At 43.0% G+C, this 21,845-nt stretch overlaps 1 protein-coding gene across 1 annotated transcript in view; it reads right to left on the reverse strand.

The window, feature by feature from the left end:
• Positions 1-11,003: 11,003 nt before the first annotated feature.
• LOC144798348 (5-hydroxytryptamine receptor 3A-like) overlaps positions 11,004-21,845 on the reverse strand; it is a 431,839-nt gene continuing 420,997 nt past the window's right edge. The window contains exon 9 of the mRNA XM_078669182.1: positions 11,004-13,001. Coding sequence (XP_078525308.1) covers positions 12,733-13,001 — 269 coding nt within the window. The 3' untranslated portion in view covers positions 11,004-12,732. The remainder of the gene's footprint in view (positions 13,002-21,845) is intronic.

Raw genomic sequence — 21,845 nt, forward strand, 5'->3', positions numbered from 1 at the left:
ACATAGACCGAACGAGTGCGATAAGCCTCTTCTCTTATGTTCTCCGTTGGTTCTGCCAGCCGACACACCGGCTGGGCTTCCCGCTGGGGAACGGCTGAAACTTCCTGCACTGTTGAAATGGATGATTTTTTCATGCTTTGTATTTACGACTTTAGATGGGTCCAAGGGATGCGGGTAGGAGAATCTTGAACATACTCACCTGGAACATTAGAGGGTTCTCACAACCTCGTAAGATCAGGCAGGTATTCGCTAGCCTGGTGAGATGGAATGTGGACATAGCGTTCCTGCAGGAATCACACCTGGCGCCACACACACACGCTCACTTGGGATCACGGTGGGCAGAGGCGGTATACAGGGCCTCGTATTCTTCCTACTCTAGAGGGGTGGTCGTCTTGATAAAGCGGGGGGTGGGCTTTGAACCTCAACATGTTACACAGGACCCGTCTGGAAGGTTTGTGTTGGTTTCAGGCACACTGAGAGGTCAGCGTGTGACATTTCTGAATGTTTATGGTCCGAACTCGGACGCCCCGGAGTTCTTTCGAGACATCTGGGACCACCTGCAGAAACATAATGGCACACACATATTATGTGGAGGTGACTGGAACATAACCCTGCGGGACGGCTTAGACCGCTCCTCTAATTCCCTGGAACAGCACAAGCAATCGCGCCTAATGGTAGGTCACATGATGAAAGACTTGGGGTTGGCGGACCTTTGGAGGCTGAAACATACTCACACACCTGGGGCAACACACATCACCGCTTCACACAACAGCTGGTCCAGGCTGGACTACTGGTTGGGCACCAAGGACTTGGCACTGTGGGCTCGTCACCTTCAGGTGTTGCCCCGCACACTTTCAGACCACAACCCCGTCCTACTGCAGTTAGAAATCCCACGTTACACGCCACCTCCTTTTCAGTGGCGTTTTAATTCGCGTGCCCTCAATGACACGGTGTATGCAGACACCATTAAAAAAGAGATAAAGAACTATTTTGAAATCAATGCACCAACAACGGAAGACCCGTGTCTCTTATGGGAGGCTTTCAAAGCCACGATTAGGGGGGTCTGCATTAGCACAACCATAGGGGTTCTTAAAGATATTAGAGGCCAAATACACAGATGCGAGCGGCAGATGAGAGACCTGGAGTCCTTGTACGAGGCCACTCAAGATGTCTCCCTTCTGTCTAAGTTGCGCGAAGTGCACACTGAACACGCGGACTTTCTTGACGCAGAAATGAAGTACCTGAATCGCACGCATGTGGCCAGAGCCTTTGGAGAGGGGGGTAGACCTGGAGCTGTATTGGCTCGGAAAATCTGTGAGGGCCGTGGCCCGACAGCAATTCTCAGGGTGAAGTCCAAGGAGGGTGTGCCACAAACACATGCCGCGGACATATTGAAATGCTTTGTGGATTCCTTTGGGTCACTCTATCAGTCGAAACCCACTGCCCCAGCGGCCGACACATATGACTATTTACACGATGTGGCGATTGGCTGGCTGTCTGACGCGCACAGGGAATATCTGGCCAGACCAATCACGGCGGAAGAGGTGACTGAGGTGATAGGTTCGTTGCCGAATGGTAAGGCGCCTGGCCCGGATGGGTACACCTCGGAATTTTATAAACAATATGCAGACATTGTTGCACCGCACTTGGTGGACATGTACGGCGCCTCTTTTGAAAAGGCGTTGCTCCCCCCCACGTTGCGCGAGGCCATGATCATTGCACTCCTCAAACCGTCGAAAGATCCAGAGGAATGCGACTCGTATAGGCCACTGTCGCTAATAAACGTGGACTCAAAAATCCTTGCAAAACTTATAGCGAAGCGGCTGTCTCCTCTGATGACCAGTCTGGTCCTACCGGACCAATCCGGCTTTGTGCCCTCCAGATCTACCACGCATAATACTAGATCCCTGTTTGCGATATCACACTACCTGCAACCCTCGGTCAAAGCAGTGGCGGTCATGCTCGATGCGGCAAAAGCGTTTGACTCCATTGAGTGGCGTTATATGATCACCGTCCTGAATAGGATGGGGTTTCCCAAACGGTTTGTGCAGTGGGTCACCTTGCTTTACACGAAGCCGTGCGCCAGGGTTAGAATCAATGGCTACGTTTCGGAACACTTTGCTATTGAGCGAGGGACGAGGCAGGGCTGCCCGCTCTCACCTCTATTGTTCGCACTAGCGCTGGAGCCTCTGGCCTGTCTGGTCAGGCAGAACTACAGGGAATCGGCTTTAAACTTTATAGCAAGGCCGCTTCACATATCGCTATACGCGGACGACATGTTACTCTATGTCCGTGACCCCGAGACTCACCTGAACTCGCTACTCAGGGAGTACATCAGATTCGGAGGACACTCAGGGCTGGCTATAAATTGGGCCAAATCCTCTATAATACCCCTCACTGACACCACCTCCCCCTTTGCTGTGGATTTTCCGCTGGAGTGGCAGAAAGACCCGATCAGGTATTTGGGGGTTATGTACCATAGAGATCCAGAGGAGGTGCTAAGAGCGAACTACGGTGTGGTACTCTCGAAGCTGGAGGACAGCATCCAGCGCTGGATACATTTGCCCCTGTCATTAGCCGACAGGATAGCTATTGTTAAAATGAACGTACTGCCCAAATTGCTATACCTGTTTAACAACATCCCAATCACTCCACCACAGGCTATATTCCGTCGCATTAACTCACTGGTGAGGACACTGATATGGGCTGGCAAGCAAGCCCGTGTGGACTTACAGACTCTTACGCTCCCGTTCGCACGGGGTGGTTTCAGTGTGCCTGATTTCCTCCTGTACTACCTCTGCGCGCAGGCGCAATTCGCGGCGTACTGGTACCATGCGGTCCCATACCTCACACATGCAGCTATAGAGGAGAGTGACGCGCATCCTGTTCCCCTCTCGGCGATCATTTCACATACGCGACCCGCGCTACATGCTAGGGATATTAATACGGTGGATACAACGGTCAAAGCTTGGCATAGGTTAGGGCAGTTAGCTCATAAAACCCCGCTATATGCACCGGCCATGTCCTTACATCATCATCAGGAGTTGTCAGTCACCAGGGAGAGTGTCGGGATGTCCCTACTGAGTAGAGCTGGTATTGACAAGATGGGGGATGTGTTTTTAGGAGGCACATTCATAGGCATAGACCAGTTGGGCTACATCCAGAACCAAACTCCCATGTTTCACTTTACATATTACAGACTCACCAGGGCTTTGAGAGAGCACTACCCGACGTTCCCATCGGAACCGGAATGCCTGGCTCCGCTGCAATTATTGATCACAACTAACGATTTATCCCACCTAGTATCCAGACTTTATTCAGCTGCACAATCAGAATTAGCGGGACACACGATGCAGGCCAGGGGGCGGTGGGATGCACTATTGGATACGCCATTAACAGACGAAGAATGGACTAGCACTTGTGCCCTGACACAGATACTGACACCCAACGGCAACCTAAGAATTATTCATTTTAAATTCCTGCACCAAATTTATTACACGCCGACAAAATTGCTTAGATTTGGGTTGCAGGAGGAAGATAGGTGCAAAAGGTGTAATGGGGAGGGAGCGGGCTTTGCACACCTGGCATGGGACTGTGCCAAGATAGCGAGTTACTGGGCGGAGGTAACAGCCACCTTGTCTGTAATTTTGGAGGGAGAGGTGCAATGTACGCCCAAAGTCTGCCTGCTGGGTATAGTGCCACAATTCAGGGCGGTGAAACGCAAGTTCTGTGCCGTAGCCTTATTGTTGGCAAAGAGACAAGTGGCGCAATGTTGGCACAGCAGAAAGGTGCCAAAGATGAAAACATGGTTACATGACATGTCCACATGCCGTGACAGACTACAAACTTATGAGGAGCAGTTGCCGGCGAAATCCAGGCCCAAAAATATCTGGAGTTATTTAGAGGAATACCTCGCTTCTATACAGGATGATGTGGAGAGCCTACCCCTGGATTGACTCGATGGTAAACATGTGCAGGTAATTACACGAGAATGAGCCAGGCGACGGCAGAACCGTGAAGGGAACCGAACTGTCATAATAGCTGCAGAGTGAAAGTTAAGATTGCACTGCACGGTCTAAGTTGGGGGACTATTGTTCTGTTTTTGTTTGTTATAAAATGTGAAAAGGTAAGACTCAGTTCATATGCCAGCTAAGTAACCATGAGTGGGGCATGCGGACGAACTTCGCCTCACATAACAAAGATGTATCTGTATAATGACCAGGTCTGATGATGGTTGCTGCCATAAACGTAGCGAGCCGGCCCCAGGGTTGTAGGCTCATGCTGTGTCAAATGCTTTGTGTTAATAAAGGTCTTACGCAAAAAAAAAAAAAAAAAAAAAAAAAATAATTAATATGAATTGGTATTTATAAGTAAGTAATTATTCAATAATTTGTAATTGGTAATTAATTTTTAATAATGTTGTATTGGTAATTAATTTATATATATTTCATTATTACATCATTTATTTCTCTACTTTTGCACTCACTGGAGTGGGAATAGTAATTTTTACCCCTGCGCTATCCAACACTTTCCCTACTGTTGCAATCTCTGGAGTGGGAATAGTCATTTTTACCCTCCCACTATCCAACACGTTCTCTACTGTTGCATTTGGTGGAGTGGGAATAGTAAATTATTCCTTCCCGCTATCCAACACTTTCCATACTGTTGCACTCACTGGAGTGGGAATAGTACTTTCTACCCCTACGCTATCCAACACTTTCCCTACTGTTGCACTCTCTAGAGTGGGAATAGTAATGTTTACCCCTACGCTATCCAACACTTTCCCTACTGTTGCACTCTCTGGAGTGGGAATAGTAATTTTTACCACTATGCTATCCAACACTTTCCCAACTGTTGCACTCACTGGAGTGGGAATAGTAATGTTTACCCCTACGCTATCCAACACTTTCCCTACTGTTGCACTCTCTGGAGTGGGAATAGTAATTTTTACACTCTCGCTATTCAACACTTTCTCTACTGTTACATTTGGTGGAGTGGGAATAGTAAATTATTCCTACCCGCTTTCCAACACCTTCCCTACTGTTGTACTCACTGGAGTGGGAATAGTACATTTTACCCTGCTGCTATCCAACACTAAAAATGTTTAATATTTTTTAATATTACTAAGTTAACATATATATGTATTAAAAAATAAAAATCCATGTTTATTATTTTTTTAATTACATTATTCATTTATTAATTTTAAGGTTATTTAAGTATTTATAAGTACGTTTTACTGAATTTTATTCATTACTTTATTATTTTTCATTACTTTAAAAAAAAATATAGATATTTTTTCAAACTATAATATTTACAACGATATTTTGGATTTTATATTTTTGTACTTACCTGTTTGTGGATAGGAAGTCGATATTCTGGGCATTCTATATTTTTTCATCATATTTTGCCAGGTCGATATTTTGCTCCTCGATATTCTGTCAGTGATCCAATTTGGTACATAAATTAAACAGATGAGCTGTTGCAGGTCAGGATGTGCAACCTTTTCTGGCCCGTGTTCAAACAATAAAAACATAACGGCCAGGATTAATGCCGACCAGAATTGAGATGCATAGACAAAACTGTATTTTGTGCACCAGTTCTGGGATCCTATGGATGCAGCAGATCTGGACTGAGGAACACCGCAAAGCTCAGCGGGGGACCCCGACCTGGTATAGCAAAAATGTTACAGGTTAGGACTGAATTGTAAAGACTTTGTAACCGCAAGAAGTCACTAAATTATAACAATGGTTTAAAATTGGTCTTGTTGCTAGGGAGAAAGGGAGTGCCCAAAAGGCAAGCTGTAAGATGCGTCATATTTTATGTATTATTCTGGTCAGTGGAAACCCATTCAGGGGTCTGATGGAGCAGCTACCTGAGAGACAACCAGGGCATAGTGAGTAACACAGTGGAGAGAGAAGAGCTAACTAACGGTGCAAAGGAGAAGTAGAGGGAAAAGAGAGAGAGGTGCTCACTAAAAGAGAGAGAGAGGGAACTGGCTGTGAATTGTGCAGAAATTAAGGAGCAAGGGAAATGAGGCTACATGCGAAGTATGGCAGTGGAAGGTAAAGGATGAAGAATTAAATAACTTGACTACATTAATGAACCCACCATATACCCTGCACTAAGCGGGTTGGCTAGGACAGCCTTAAAAAGCCTTCCACTGAAAGAACAAAGGCTATTGAAATTGGTTATCTAGGGTTTTTCTCTTTTTGTCTTTGTTGTTTCCAAATGGTTAACATAACCTGGAAAACTGGTTTGATCAAATTATTTTTTTTCAGTCTTAGGACATTAGCAAAGACAATACATGATTTACTCCTATACAATTACAACAATTTTCTCTATGCCCGAATTTCCTCTGTGTGGAATAACTTTCTCCTCTGGATTACTTGAATGAAATCAAATCAAATTCATAGTCTGGTCAGCTGGGGTATAGAGCAAAACAAAAGAGGTACATTGGTAACTATAACTTATGCATTGACTTTGTGCCATTCCATCAAACATGTTGTCTGTTTATTTCTAGATGAACTCGTCAATCTGACATCACTCCTAAAGACCACCATGTACCTAGTTATAGCTTTATTGTTTGGAAAAAAATCATGCTGCGTGATAAGTATTTAAAACATTTTAAACTAAATCTTATTAATTCAGATTTTCAGCTAGTGAGAGGAAATGAGTAACCCTGCCTAGAGATCCTTATGAAGACACTGCGTTAAGCTAAGGTACCTATATGACACTGTAAAAACTGAGTCCTACTTCTCTCTAATTAACATTTTGCTCAATCCCACTAGCTGTTTAGTGCCTAAACAGTAAAATACTGTTATAAAACGGGTCTGCGCGTTGCTGTTAGGTATGCTTTGATGGTAGTTGTAAGATTTGGTGAGCTAATTTTCTCGATATGCATGCTACTGTGCAGGACCCTTTAAATCTGCCTACCAACACTGGGGGTACACGTTGCTGTGGGGAATGGAGTTAATAGGGATTTTTAGGCGGGTCTGAGAGCCATATCAGAAATTTAGAAATTGATCATTCTTTTTTTTTAAGTTTAAAGTTTGTTGAAAGAGAGATTATAACATACATAGAAAGAAATATCATAGAAGAGAAACTACAATGAAAAGATAATATTGTACATTATAAAAACAAATTACAATCCATAACTAATAAATGAGAAGGGAGAGAGAGGGAAAGAGAAAGAAAGAAAAAAGGGGGGGGGGGGTATCATAAAAAAAAACCAAGAAACAGTACAAGTAAGAGTATTACCTGAATCGTAATTCTGATTCACCAACAAAAATATCGATACGTATACTATAAAGCCTAAACTCTGAAATAGAATATTTGAAAAGGAAAAAGGAGTAATATAAAATATATATATATATATATATATATATATATATATATATATATATATATATATTCACACACACACACACACACTAGCAGCCCAGCCCGACCTTGTCCGGGAGCTTTCAGGCTTCCCCCTACCCCCGCCTGCCCCGACATTGCCCAGCAGCCCGTGCCCCCGCCCGCCCCGTCCCCTGCCTGCCGCCTGGCCCGACCCTCGCCTGGCCTGAGTCTATGGAGGTGTTAGTCCCCGTCCCCCTCCTTCCCCGACCCCCGCCTGCCCCGACATTGCCTTTTGTAACTCCCCGTCCCCCGCCTGGCCCAACACCCGCCTGCTTACCTCAGCCGCCGCTCCTGAGTTGACAGCTCCTCACCGCCTGTCCGCCGCCGCTCCTTCCCCGCGCCATGTCCGCCTCTCCGCTGGTCGCACCGCCGCTGGCCTATCCGCTGCTCCTCACGTGACCGCTCCTCCCCCACGCCATGTCCGCTGCTCCTCTGACGCCGCTCTGACGCCGCTCCTCGACGTGAGCACGCATGTCGCGGCCGGCGCTACTTTGGGGGGACTACTTTTTTTTAATACATTTTTTAAATAAGGTTTATTTTTAAACTTTATATAGCCTATAACCATCTACACACCCTGACGATTTCGACAGTGTATCGGGTGTTTAGATTGGCGCAGTGGTTCCGGAGTTCACCCGCCTCAAAGCCTGAAAGTTTCTCCCTTATTATAGTAGTATAGATATATATGTGATCAAGGGCTCGTGAAGCCCGAAACGCGTCGTTGCAGGCTGTGAGAAGAACGCAAATAAAAACATATCTCGCCTGATCTGCTGTGGTGGTCTGAGTTCCTTCTTCGCCGGAACACGGAAGTGGTGGGAATTGTTTGACATATATATATATATATATATATATATATATATATATATATATATATATACATCTAGAATGTAAGGTAAAAAAGACAACAGAGGATTTATGGAGGTTTCCTAACTTCGTCCGGAGTATTAACTAAAGTAGTAGAAGCTGAAGCTAAATCCATTAGGTAGGAGGATAGAGTGAGCCATAAAAGGTCTCTTTTAATGGATAAAGATATAGGAGTGACATTGCTTGTATCTAATCTATGATGGAAACAAACAGCATTCCACCAAGCTCTAAAAGTAACTTTGTCAGCTTGTTTCCAATTAGAAGTTATTAAGTGTAGGGCTATCGCTAATAACAAGTCAATCAATGAGGGGTTGGGAGTTGGGTGTGGCCAGGAAGGTGATAAGGAGCCTAAAAAGATGTTGGAAATGGAAAAAGGGATTTGGGTATTGAAAATTTTAGTAATTTAGGACCAAACTAGAAGCCAAAACGGGAGAGGGAGGGATAATCAAAAAGCACATGCTTTAAATCAGCTGAAGTGCCTTTACATGACCAACAGGCTGAGGAAAGGTCTGTGGAAAAAGAGGCTAGTTTCATTGGGGTGAAAAGAAGGCGTTTGTAGATAAAATACAGAGTCTGAGATGTTTTAGCTGCTCTTGAGGTTTTATGATTTCTAACCATACTTTGTCCCAAAATGGAATAGACCAACATTCTGCAAGATCTTTTTCCCAGGCCAATTCAGATTTCCCTTTGGCCCTGTCAGAGGAGAAAAACAAAGTTCTATAAATCAATCAATAAATCACTGTATTTATAACGCGCGCTACATACCCGTGAGGGTCCCAAGGCACTGAGGGGGGTAGGGGGGGTGCTGCTGATCGAAGAGCCAGGTCTTGAGGAGTTTTCTGAAGGCCAGCAGGTCCTGAGTCTGTCGTAGGCTGGTGGGGAGAGCGTTCCAGGTCTTGGTGGCGACGTAGGAGAAGGATCTGCCGCCGGTGGTGGTTTACCGGATACGAGGATACTGCCAATGTAGTAATAGACAATAAAGGAAAAAGATTGGAACATCTTGTAGGAATATTAGGGCTAGGTGATAAGGAAAGAAGATATTGTAAGAGAGGAGGAAGGAGTGAGTCATATTGAGATTTACAGGAAGAGGGTAAAGAAAATTTTAATCGAAGATCTGAGAAGGATAAAGGAAGGGTATTAGATACCAGTTGTGAAATCCAGAGTAAACCTTTGAGTTTCCGTGTTTTCCAATAAATGGTACGGCCATTGATACGTAATAAGTGATTATGCCAAATAGGTTGTTGATCTAACAAGGTAGAAGCAGGATAAGAGGACGGAAGAAGAGGTATTAATATTTTACGTGTATGGGAGATCACTTGAGGATGAAAGGAAGAAGTATTGTTAGTAAAAGCAAGAGATTCATTAAAATGGAGAAATAGCTCATTCTAATAACTTATTTCCCCCCAGAATATCGCCTAGTGAGTTTAGCTGCTGAAAGCCGAGATTCTACAGACCACCTATTTCCTACAAGGACAATAACTCTAACTGTAGCACTAACACCTTTGAAATGACTAAGGCCACTTATGATGTGGCCTATAGTGTATACAGAATAAGTATGTATTACAATGTTAATTGGACTAACCCAGTCTCCCAGCGGGGGTTGGGGAGCACACTTCCTAGTCTTACTTATCTCTCGGTTACCAGTTCTCCACCGAAACATTGTTCTTTTCCTTCTGTAAAGAGTAGATCTTTCATGCAGAAACATGCACCCAACGACATTCTTTGTTTACAGTAATCAAAGGACTTTATTGTGGGCCTGGGTATGACTCACACTTGGGTAAATTTCATAATGACTTTGCATTTTTGGAATTGGGAAAATGTAGTACCCAAGGCATCTTCACATGGTAATTGTAGGTCAGTTCTGGAAGCTATTTCCGTACAATGAATTACATGTTTATCCAGTTAAACATTAAATTGTATGCTGACTTACATTATCAACTCAGAAGTAGATAACAGCAACGCTCATCGTCAAACCTGTTGCAAAGATTCTGATATCAGATAACATTGCCACATTCTCCCAGACAAGTGAATTATTGAGCTCAAAACGTCATATCCATATTTAAGCTGTCTCCAATACTCAACATGACAACCTCAATAACTCCATATCTTCCATGCAAAAATCTCATAATGTGGAATGTTTTCATATTCCCCCAGATTAAAGTACTATTTCATGCAAAAAGTTGCATCCCTGTGTGATCTGTGATCATCATCCTCTGAAACCATGTTTACAAGCTGCTAAAAGCCAAGGAAAATGGTAGAGAGGGAGTGAGACAAGTCATAAAAAGTGAGTTGGTGAGGTCTTCTCTACCTTTGGTGTTGTACAAAAATGATCTATATCGAATCAGAATTGAGAAACATTGCTTATAGAAGGAGATACAATTAAACTGCTAAGTTTGTAGGATGTCTATGTAGTGGGTACATTAAGAGAAAAATTAGGGAAGTGCAATTTGGAATGTGAAATTTTATGATTGACTCTCATATGCGCTTGCACATACTCAGGTTACAACAAACAAAACTAATAGTGACAATAATTGTTGTGTGTGATACTTAGAATTGAAAACTGTAGAGGAATGAGAAGGATATTTCAACCAAAGGAAAAGAAGAAATATAACTAAAGGTATACTCAAAAAAGGAGAATAACACACATTTGTGAGAGAATCTGTCTGAATTGGAGAATGCTGAAAAAATAGGTAGGCACAAAAGGAAGGAGCATCAAGATTTGGAGGATTCGAACAATGGTCTGGGATTAAGTAAGTAAATCTTTATTGCTTAGTTAATTAAAACCATTGCAAATATTAGCATATTAAAACATTAGTTAAATACAATTGTTGTAAAAGACATAAAAATGAGAATGACTTCATATAAAAGAATAGTAATTAATACAAGAATTTGTGTTTCTTTCGGGCTGAGCGTAGAATTAAAATAAGGTGAGTCACTTATATTGCCCCTGGGTCTTAACCGAACTGTGGTGTATGTTACAAACGTAAAGAAGCGTGTTTTTTCTACAAATTCTGTTAGTTCGTTTCGACCCCCTACTGTTTTATTGTGTGCTAGTTTACCTTCGGGAGACAGTCCGTTACCTATATCGTCTGATTAATCCCTTTTCAATGACCGTTTGAGTTTCGCTTCTTAAGTTGTCGTCATCCTGTGTCTGCCCTCTGTCAATCTTGTTTCTTTTCTGCTTCCTTCAAGAATTTGACAACATGGCTTGATAGCTAAATGTTCTTTCCATCAAGGCAAGCCTTTACCGCCTGCCGGCGTGTTCTTATTCCCAGCCTGTTGAAGTGCTGTTTTAGGTGGGACCTGCGCTCCGTTCCAGACCTTTGCAGGTACATATTAGGTGCAGGATGTCTTCTTTTGCGTTCCCATATACTCGGCAGTTGATTGTTTTTTACGGGCCTTTTCCATGGGGGGAGATGGTTTTGTACTGGAAGTTGGCCCTGCCGTAAGCGTAGGAACTTCTCCTTTGTGCGCCTAGTGAACCCGACTCCTAAATAGCTTTGGCAGTGGCTGCTTGTATAACTTTGGATAACTGTCCAGCCATGGGCCCGGATTGCTAGACTTGCTTTATCCTCGATTAACGACATAGATCTGACTGATTTGTTGACTAGCTGTTTAAAGGTGTTGTGAGATCCACTGAGCTTCCAGGCTTCTTGGTCTGGGATTAATGATCAAATATAACTTGGAGACTCCTTAGGCTTTTCATGGTTAATCTAATCATCATTTGGTCCCCGCTTCCTGTTGTTGAAATATATATTATCAGTTAGATTGGTTGCCAAACTCTGAGAAATTTGGTTCATCTATATTTTTGTATCTGGTCATCGTGGGCTATGACTTACTCTGAAGCTGATAATTGGTAATCTAGAAGTATTTTCAACTTTGTGGAAGGATTCGTAGGTCTATTAATTTTTTGTGTGCCTGCTGTGACTACTTCTTTCCTACTAATAATAAAGCCTCCACCTGTTTGGCAGTGTGCTATTCTTAACATCATGCTAGCAAAGAAAAGTAGAGAAATTTGAAAAATTTGGAAGAAACCTTTCCTACAATCCTGGGACAATGAGCCTCTAAGAAGAGTTGACCATAAAGCAAAAGCTTAGTTATATCACATTATGAACAACCAATGGGTAAGAAATCAGAGCTAGGAAAAAAACGTATCTACCTAGATTTCACATCTTCATCTTCATGTCACTATAAAGATAGATATTAAATGTATTTGCAAAACATTTGGCTTTGAAATATCCAGATCCAGCCTTTGCCAACGTAAGATATGTGTATAGAGTAATACACTGATCACTTAACCTTTCAATGTATTCACCATGCATTCAAGATATATGATAATGTGGCTGAGTAAGCACTGCGTGCACTTGTATTCTGGCTTTCCGTGCATGCAGGATGCAATCTGGTAACTATATTATTTTATGATTACATAGCTCCTGCACATTGATGCATACATAATATGCAGCAGGCGTTTTATCCTGACCATACAATAAGAACAACACATAGCATAGTCAAAACTGTAAGCACATACAGTACCAAGAAGAACCTGTCCAAAACAAAAGCAACCATAAACCATTCAGATTTCCTTTCTTCTTTCTTAGTGGTGTTCATCATCTGCCTTATTTTTAGCATCTCCAACAAGATCCTCTTCAGGACCTCAGCTTCAGTGCTGTCTCCTTCCTTGGATGCAAATGTTGACGTCTGTAATGCTGTGTCCCGTGTTGAATACATTTCTTCATTCTCTGTATAAGATAAGAAAGTATTGTTAGGTTATTTAAGCAACTGGCTGGGCTGTCGATTCTCACTGATGGTCTTTGAGGCCAAATCCAAGTCTATTTTGCAGTTCAATCAATGAATATGCAAATGCTCTTTCATTAAGATCAAGTCTATGTAAATCTATCACTTGATTGACCTCTTTTCCCGTCCTTAGCTCCTCAAAAGTCTCCAGTTCACTGCTGAAGGGTTAGCCTAATGCATCTTTTATTGCCTTCATGACCCCTGAGAATAGGAATAGCATATCTCAGGGTTACCAAAGGCTAAATAAGAGGTTGCAGCTCCTAAATGACATCCATTGTGAGCACCTACATATTGCAAACTTCAGCAAAGGAATATATATTTTTTAGACATCATCATGGTAAAGTACACACCTGGCACTAATTCACAAAGGTAAAGATTTATTACTACACCTAGGTGTAAAAGTCTTCACTGTTTTGCAATTCACCATTTCCGAGTGCAAATGTACACCTAGGTGTAACACGTCTCATCACCTCCGTACAGGGAGTGGAGGAATATAAGACTGAATTTACAAGTGTAAAGTTACTAACTTTTCACACATAGGTGGAAATCTCCGCCACAGTGGCATGGATCTTCCCACAGGAAAGTATTTAGGAAAAATATTAAAGTTTATTATTTAACAAAAAACATTTAAAATATTTAATTGTAAGATATAATTGTAAAATAATTTAAAATATTTATTACAGACCTAGAATTAATAAAAGAAAATGTTCCATTACCTCATAAATATGTATTAATAAGTTAAAGGATATTTAATTTAATTCCAAATAATATTTTTAAATAATTCTCATCCTTTGCAATCTTTTTGTTTTTATTTGATACTTTATATTTTATTGAACGTTATATTTAAAAATAAGTTAGATAATTTTGAACTTTTTACCATAAGTTTAAACCTTTAATTTTAATTTTAAAATAAGTTTAATAAATTGAAAAAGTACTATAATAATATACAGCTATATATAACTCTATAAATATATATAAAACTATAATATAAACTATAACAATTACATCATTGCATATAGATACAATATATATACACAAAAGAAGCTCTCAAGTTTAGGTGGAAAGTAGCTCCTGCACCCTCAACACCAGCAACACTCTAGATCTGCTCACCTCAAATATCTGCTTTTCTATCAAAGTCTTTAACCCCTTGTGTGCTCGGGCCTTCCTACGTCAAGCTGGGCGTGTGCTCAGGATGACCGGGGGCTATCCAAACGCCGCCAATTTCGCAGCGCAGCGCAAATTCCCCACCTGTGTGGAAGAATTAATTAGTGGGCGGAGTTTGGACGGCCCACAGCCGGCATGAGCACACTCCCAGCGTGACGTAGGATGGCAGGGGCCGTCGTGAGCATGTAAGGGGTGCTCCCTAATTAAATCCCTTCACCACGGCTGAATTAGCGCCACAGGGAAGGGGTTAAGCATAGGATTAGCACAGTGCCAAGCTGAAATGAATAAAAGCAACTCCTGACACCTGTTTCACTCTAATTAGAGCTCTTCAAAGAGACAATAGTAGGTAAGATACATATAAAGAAAAGGTGGCAGGGTAGGAATATCCTGACCTCCCAAATATGGTGGAGGGAGTCCTTCAGGCACTCTGCTGGGGTCAAAAATATATATTTTTCTCAAATTTTGCCGCAAACTCAAGGGTGTATCTAAGGCAAAATCCAAAAAATTATGCAGCTTTTGCTGTTAAGCCCCAGGGCGGGCTAAATCCTGGGGGCATGTAGGAGGAGGGCTCATGGGGCCCCCATCTTTGGCCTATCCCAAAGCCCAGCCATCGGGTACCCTGCTGGGGTAAAACATTTATTTTTTATACAAATTTCGCCGCAAACTCAAGGGTGGATTCGCAAATCTATGGCAAAATACAGATAATTATGCAGCTTTTTTTGTAAAGCCCCAGAGCGAGCCAAATCCTGGGGGCATGAAGGAGGAGGTCTCATGTGGACCCCCTCTTTGGTCTATCCCAATGCCCCACCATCGGCCGTTTGGGTCCGCCATCTCCCTAGGGCAGTAAACCATACAAATAGGGGGGCCCACTTGGCCTCCCTCTGCAGCACCATATACCGTCACCTCCCCGAGGCACACTGTTTCTCTGAAGAAATACAGGGGAGTACCTATGGCCTCCCCCAGGGCACATTCATAATTAAAAAAAATGCAGGGGATGCCATAGCAGACCCCCACCTCCCTGGGGCACTTAATAGGAATGCAGGGGGGGGGGGGGCTGCACAAAGTATCAAAATAAATAAATACTGTGATATCATATGTCGACAGTGCTGCTCATCATGCCAACTTCTCAAGACACTATTCCTCATTACATTGTCCCTCATGCCTAGTATCTTCTGCCACTTACCACCACCATTTTATGTCTTACTTCAATATATGTAGACCATTTTGTACAGGGTGCAGTGTATTTAAAAAGTTGGATGTGTACTTTTAAGTTTTACATGTCCTGGTAGTGAAACACTTAAAAATCTGTTTTTCACTACTCCGAGGCCTGCCTCTCCCATGGGATACCATTAGGTTGCCTTATTACAGTTAATAAGTGATAAGTTGTGATTGGGAGCGAGTAGAATAGTTTGGTGTTGGAGGAATTGTAATTTAATAACCTCTTTAATGGTAAAGTCAGATTTTAGGCCACAGTTCTGAAAATGACACATTTAGAAAGTTTAAAGAGACACAAATGATGGACAAAATGTGGAACAAATCAAACATTCACCCCCAAGAGATCTGGGTTAAAGCCATCATTCTTTTGCTCACCATGCCACCCCAGTTTAAACGCAGCCATATGCAAATCAGTCTCAACCCTGCTCCTCATGGGAACAGTCCAGCCCGGACTGCCAAGCCAGGTCCTCCCTGGACCAGAAACAAGCATCCTAGGATCGGTTTCAGGGTATCACCCCATATCAGCCAGGCTAGCTTGAATCCGTGACACAACAAGCCCAGGACCCACAGTTGGGCATACCCGGCACACTTAGGGTGACACACAAATGAGGGACAGACTATGGAACAAATCAATCATTCACCCCCAGTCAAGAGATCTGGGTTAAATCCATCATTCCTTTGCTTTTTCTTTTTTTTTCAAGTTGTCACTTTCTTGTCCTAACCATTTGGTGAATGCAGCTTGTTCCTGGGTCACATAATTAGATGTAGTTGGCAATTGGCATTTCTCCTAGGCAGTATCACAAAGGAGGGTCTGGATGTTGGCAAGATGGGCCATCTTGGACTTGCTAAGCAGGCGGAGCTGTCACTGACCACACTTTTACTTAAAAGGCGCTGGCTCAGCTCACACACAAAGGACTTCACACTAGCCTATTGTGCCCTCAGACAGACTGGGCAGGGAGACAGGAAATTCCAGACATTTCTGTGGTGGGAGACTCCAGAAGCTTCTACAACATCAAAGTGTGCACCTGTATAAAAAGAGGAACCTGAGACCCACTCTTCAGTACACACCTGTTCCTGTGGATTCTACAGAATACAAATGCCTTGCTACCCTGCTGATTGAGGCCTGCCCTGTTGCTTGGAAGGAAGACTGGGCCTGCACTCTTCATCGTCATGGGTCAACTGAATGACCTGCTGTTCTGAGCTACATGAACATAACAGGCCCAGAGGACTCCCTGCAATGGCCCAGCTGACCTGCTGCACTAGACCTGTCTGGACCTGTAACTGGACCAACCTACCTGAGTCCTGCTGGTCTCTGCTGGAGTGAGTTCTTGATTTCCAAGAGGAATTCCTCAGATACTGGATCCTTGTTATGGCATCCTGAGGTTTTGTGCTATTTGTGAACGCAAACGTGCATGTTCGCACCACGATCTAGCCCCCTGTGCTGAACACAAGCTTTGGTGAATCTGATTATTTACGTTACAGTGACCACCAGTGATGACCGGCAACATGAGATCTGTACTTTGTGCTACAGCCTCGACAGCCCGCGGTAACCGCCAATGCAAAAATTCATCAACGACCATCTTCAGCACCCAACAAGATCTTCACACTACAGCAACGACTGTCCACAACACCCAGTTTGCTCTTTGTTCTAGATATATGACCATATCTGCTCATCGTGGCTTCCTCCAACGCAAATTGAACTCTTCATGCTAGACTTTAGAAGGTAGGTTCAGGTCGGTCTGAATTTGTGACTTTCACCTGGTCTTGCACAACCAGATAGCCGCGAGTGGAGCTTTGTGCTTTTAGGTTCTATATTTACCTTAAATCTTTGAAATTGCATATCTTTGGTCCTAATGATTTGATTTTTGTTGTTTTTGTGTCAAATAATGTATTACGTTTTACTCTATTTTTCTTACTTGGTGTGGGATTTTACTTTAGTTAGGTTTCCACTTTATTACTGTTTGTGCACTGTATAAACACTTTGCCTGTAAGGTAGCCTGCCAAAAATTATTTTCAAGGCTTCCTAATGGCCCTTTCAGTGCAGCTATCCAGATCTTCAGTAGCTATCCATGCATCTATATAGAGGGTTTCTGTGCAGGCTTGACCTTCCTTCCAGGATATCAAGTGAGATTCCTCTATCAATGAGGTTAACTGTCTGGCTCTTGAGCACCTACAATTTCGAGAGCTGAATTTTCCAGATGACTGCAAAACCTTCAAAGGAAATCAAATACCCTTCTAACAGATAATGGTATGCCTTCAAAGTGGAAGAGGTACTGCAAGTGGAGATCAAGCAGACTAAAGAAATTGCCTGCAAGAAACATCACAGCTTCTTTATCTGGCCATATTTCAGTTGTGATACCAAAGGGGATGATGGACAGAGCGCTTGAGCAAATCTAACACTCACCCCCAGTCAACTGCTCTGTGTTTAATCCATCATCATTCTTTAACTCACTCCACCACCCCAGTTCAGACATGGCCATATGCAAATCATCTGACCCTGTGCCTCATGGGAACAGTCCAGCCCGAACTGCCAAGCCATGTCTTCCCTGGACCGGAAACAAGCATCCCGGGACCGGTTTCGAGTTCATAACCCTCATCAGCCAGGATATCTTGAATCCAGTGGCAAAGTGAGCATGGGACCCATGTCTGGGCATTCCCTGCCAACTTAGGGCGAAAAAGCAGTGGGTCCCTTGGGTCTTGTGCACCCCATGCCACTGGATTTAAGCTATTCTGGCTGAAGAGGGGTGAAACCCCGAAACCAGTCCTAGAATGCTTGTTTCCAGTCCAGGGAGGACCTGGCTTGGCAGTTCAGGCTGGACTGTTCGCATGAGGCACAGGGTCAAGACTGATTTGCATATGGCTGGGTTCAAACTGGAATGGCATGGTGAGCAAAGAAACAATGCTTTCAGGCCCAGATCTCTGTACTGGGGTGAATGTATGACATTGTTCTGCTTTCTGTCCATCAACCGTTGCTTTTGCATTTGTCACCCTGAGTGGGACGGGTATGCCCAGGCGTGGGACCAGTGCTCTCCATGCCACTGGAATCAAGTTATTCTGGCTGAAGAGGGGTGAAACCCCGAAACTGGTCCTAGGATGCTTGTTTCTAGTCCAGGGAGGACCTGGTTTGGCAGTTCGGGCTGGACTGTTCCCATGAGGCACTGGGTCAAGACTTATTTGCATATGGCTAGGTTCAAACTAGAATGGCATGGTGAACAAATAAACAATGGATTTAGGCCCAGATCTCTGTACTGGGGTGAATGTATGACATTGTTCTGCATTCGGTCTATCAACCGTTGTTTTTGCCTTTGTCACCCCGAGTGGGACGGGTATGCCCAGACCTGGGTCCTGTGCTCTCCATGCCACTGGATTCAAGCTATTCTGGCTGAAGAGGGGTGAAACCCTGAAACCGGTCCTAGGATGCTTGTTTCTAGTCCAGGGAGGACCTGGTTTGGCAGTTCAGGCTGGACTGTTTCCATGAGGCACAGGGTCAAAACTTATTTGCATATGGCTGGGTTCAAACTGGAATGGCATGTTGAGCAAAAAAACAATGGACTTAGGCCCCGATCTCTGTACTGGGGTGAATGTATGACATTGTTCTGCATTCTGTCTATCAACCGTTGTTTTTTGCATTTGTCATCCCGAGTGGGACGGGTATGCCCAGACATGGATCCTGTGCTCTCCATGCCACTGAAATCAAGCTTTTCTGGCTGAAGAAGGGTGAAACCCTGAAAAAGGTCCTAGGATGCTTGTTTCCAGTCCAGGAAGGACCTGGCTTGGCAGTTCGGGCTGGACTGTTCCCAAGGCACAGGGTCAAGACTGATTTGCATATGGCTGGGTTAAAACTGGAACGGCATGGTGAGCAAAAAAACGATGGATTTAGGCCCAGATCTCTGTACTGGGGTGAATGTATGACATTGTTCTGCATTCTGTCCATCAACCGCTGTTTTTATATTTCAGTTGTATTCAATGTTCCTTTGAATGCAGTTATGACTTACCACAAATTCCCTACCTAGATATATTTTTTCAGGACCATCGTCATTAGTTGATTCCACAAAAGTGTACGGAATTTTACCAGAAGACGGCTAATAGGCATCTACCGTGTAAGCCTAATGCTTCTTTCAACAGTGGAAAAGCCACCCTATTTGCTATGATGGAAAATCTTCCCGTTCTAGATGCTTGCATTGCCCGCACTTAAAGATCAGTTTATATCTTTGAAATGTATGACTTCATTGATCCTGACTTGAGATCAGACACTCTGGTGAGACAAGCTTCCCTCCATTACTTGTTTCGTGTAATGGTTCTTAAGATGTTGCTAGACATCTTAAGGATTGTGGGGGCACTGGGCCAAACGTGTTTTGGGGGCCCCTGTTCGGGATAACTTTTGATTTATGATCCAATTGTAGCTCTTTTATGGCCTCTTTGACCAGGTCACTGACAGTGCACACGCACACTCGTTCAAATTCTAAATGTATTTTCATCTAATATCCTGGGATGGTGATATGTATTTTCAGTATTGTAACACAGCAGCAGCTCACTAATATTACTACAAATAATCTCTGTGACACCCCCACATTTCTCATAAGTGAGTCATGTTTTGATCTAAAAAAAACTTTTTTTATGAATGTTGCATGAAAACGGCATTTAAAAAATCTATTAAAGGACTATAGAAGGTCAGCCTGGCAAGACTCTCTGAATAAAAGAGTGGGCTCTATCAAGCCCCCCCTCTCCGCCCCCCCCGAAAGGCTGGGGCCCTGGGCCGGAGCCCACTTTGCCCATGCATTAAAACGTCTCCACTTAAATGTGGGTTTAGCTTGCTACTTTATCCATTGTTTATGGATAACAGGGAAAACGTTGTGATTCAGAAGGTGAAACAATATTTACTGGTAACCTAGTTTTGCATCATGAGGTTTCTCTTCATTCATAAGCATTTTACGTTCTTCTGTGGGACCAGGACGATGTATGTATAGGGACTTCTGCAGATTCTTACTCAATCTGACATCTGAAAACTAGCTGCTTCACTGGCCCTGCTTGTGATTTATGGAAGAGCTTCCAACTCTAATATATACAAAGGAACAGAGTTAGTTTTTCATTTTGTTGCATCTTATGCTGAGAATTTTTTTTCCTTCTTTGTATTTTTCTACGGTCTACTATTTTCTTTCGGCAAACTGGTGTTTTAGAATAATGTACCTTATTCGGTGAATGAACAGGTTAATAAAATGTAAGAATGTCTTGCCCCTATTATACTTGTGTTCTTCTATAAATTGTTTCTGATTTTGAATTTTAGATATTTAAAAATAAGTTACAGAATCCAGGACACAAACGGAGACATTAACTTTATGAATTAAAAAAAGAATACCCATTATGGAAAATATTAATTGAAAAAAAGTAACTCTTACTTATTCAGCAAGAACTCCAAAGGAATTCATTGAACTGACGGTCGCTCACTTCTCAGGCACCATGTGTCTGTACGAATTTTGCTTTGCTCAGACATACTACACATGAATCAAAAGTAGTTGGTTGCAGTGTCTTAGATAATCAATGCAATAATGTGCAAGCCAATATGACTTTCAAATCAGAGTAGTGTATTTCTTGGCCATTACTACCTAGAAATGAATTGAACTGAAGGGGGTACATAGTAGGCTTCTTCTCATTACAATCCTGTGAGACTTAGGCAAATTCCACACAGGTAGGAAAACGGATGCCTCTTTTATAGAAAACATTTTTTCCATTGTTAAACACAGGACTGAATTTCCATCAATGCACAGCGATCGGAAGAATTCTTTTGAGTGGCAAACAGTGCAATTTTTCCTAGGAAAATGTTGCATTGGATTTCCAGAAGGTGAATGCCTGGTACACGAATTCCTTAGGTAATATAAAATTTGTCTTGCAACTACGTTGGATACAAAGTATTTTCCATACCAAGTAAATACCTAAGACAGGGGTAATGATATTTATCTGGTGCCCACATATTCAACTGCATCTCCCCATCTTGACTCTCACTTACCCGGCCCTCCCGCCTAATGTCCCCTCTACTATCTAAAGATCAGAACACCCTCTTAACTCACTCTTATAAGCCTCTTCTCCAGAGTCATATTCTCCACCTCCTATCAATGCTTTAAAACTAATCGGCAGATATACTATTATTTCAGGCAATGCAGCAAGGAAACTTGCTGAGATGCGTTGTGTGAAAGGGAGAGGGTGCTAATGCGTAATAGTTACAATGATGTGAAGCATTTCTACTCTGTCCCTGTGTTCTGCCTAGCACCAACGCAGGCACCCTTAAATCATAGTGCAAGGGTCCCTGCGTTACGGGCACAATTATTTTTGTGCAGGAAAATGGGATCCCTGTGACTGTTTTAGGCTCTGGAGGGGGGTCATCTGCTCCCTTCCCCTAAATCATCTATGCACTA

Source organism: Lissotriton helveticus, chromosome 12 (assembly GCF_964261635.1).
Source record: "Lissotriton helveticus chromosome 12, aLisHel1.1, whole genome shotgun sequence".
NCBI classification, from domain to species: domain Eukaryota; kingdom Metazoa; phylum Chordata; class Amphibia; order Caudata; family Salamandridae; genus Lissotriton; species Lissotriton helveticus.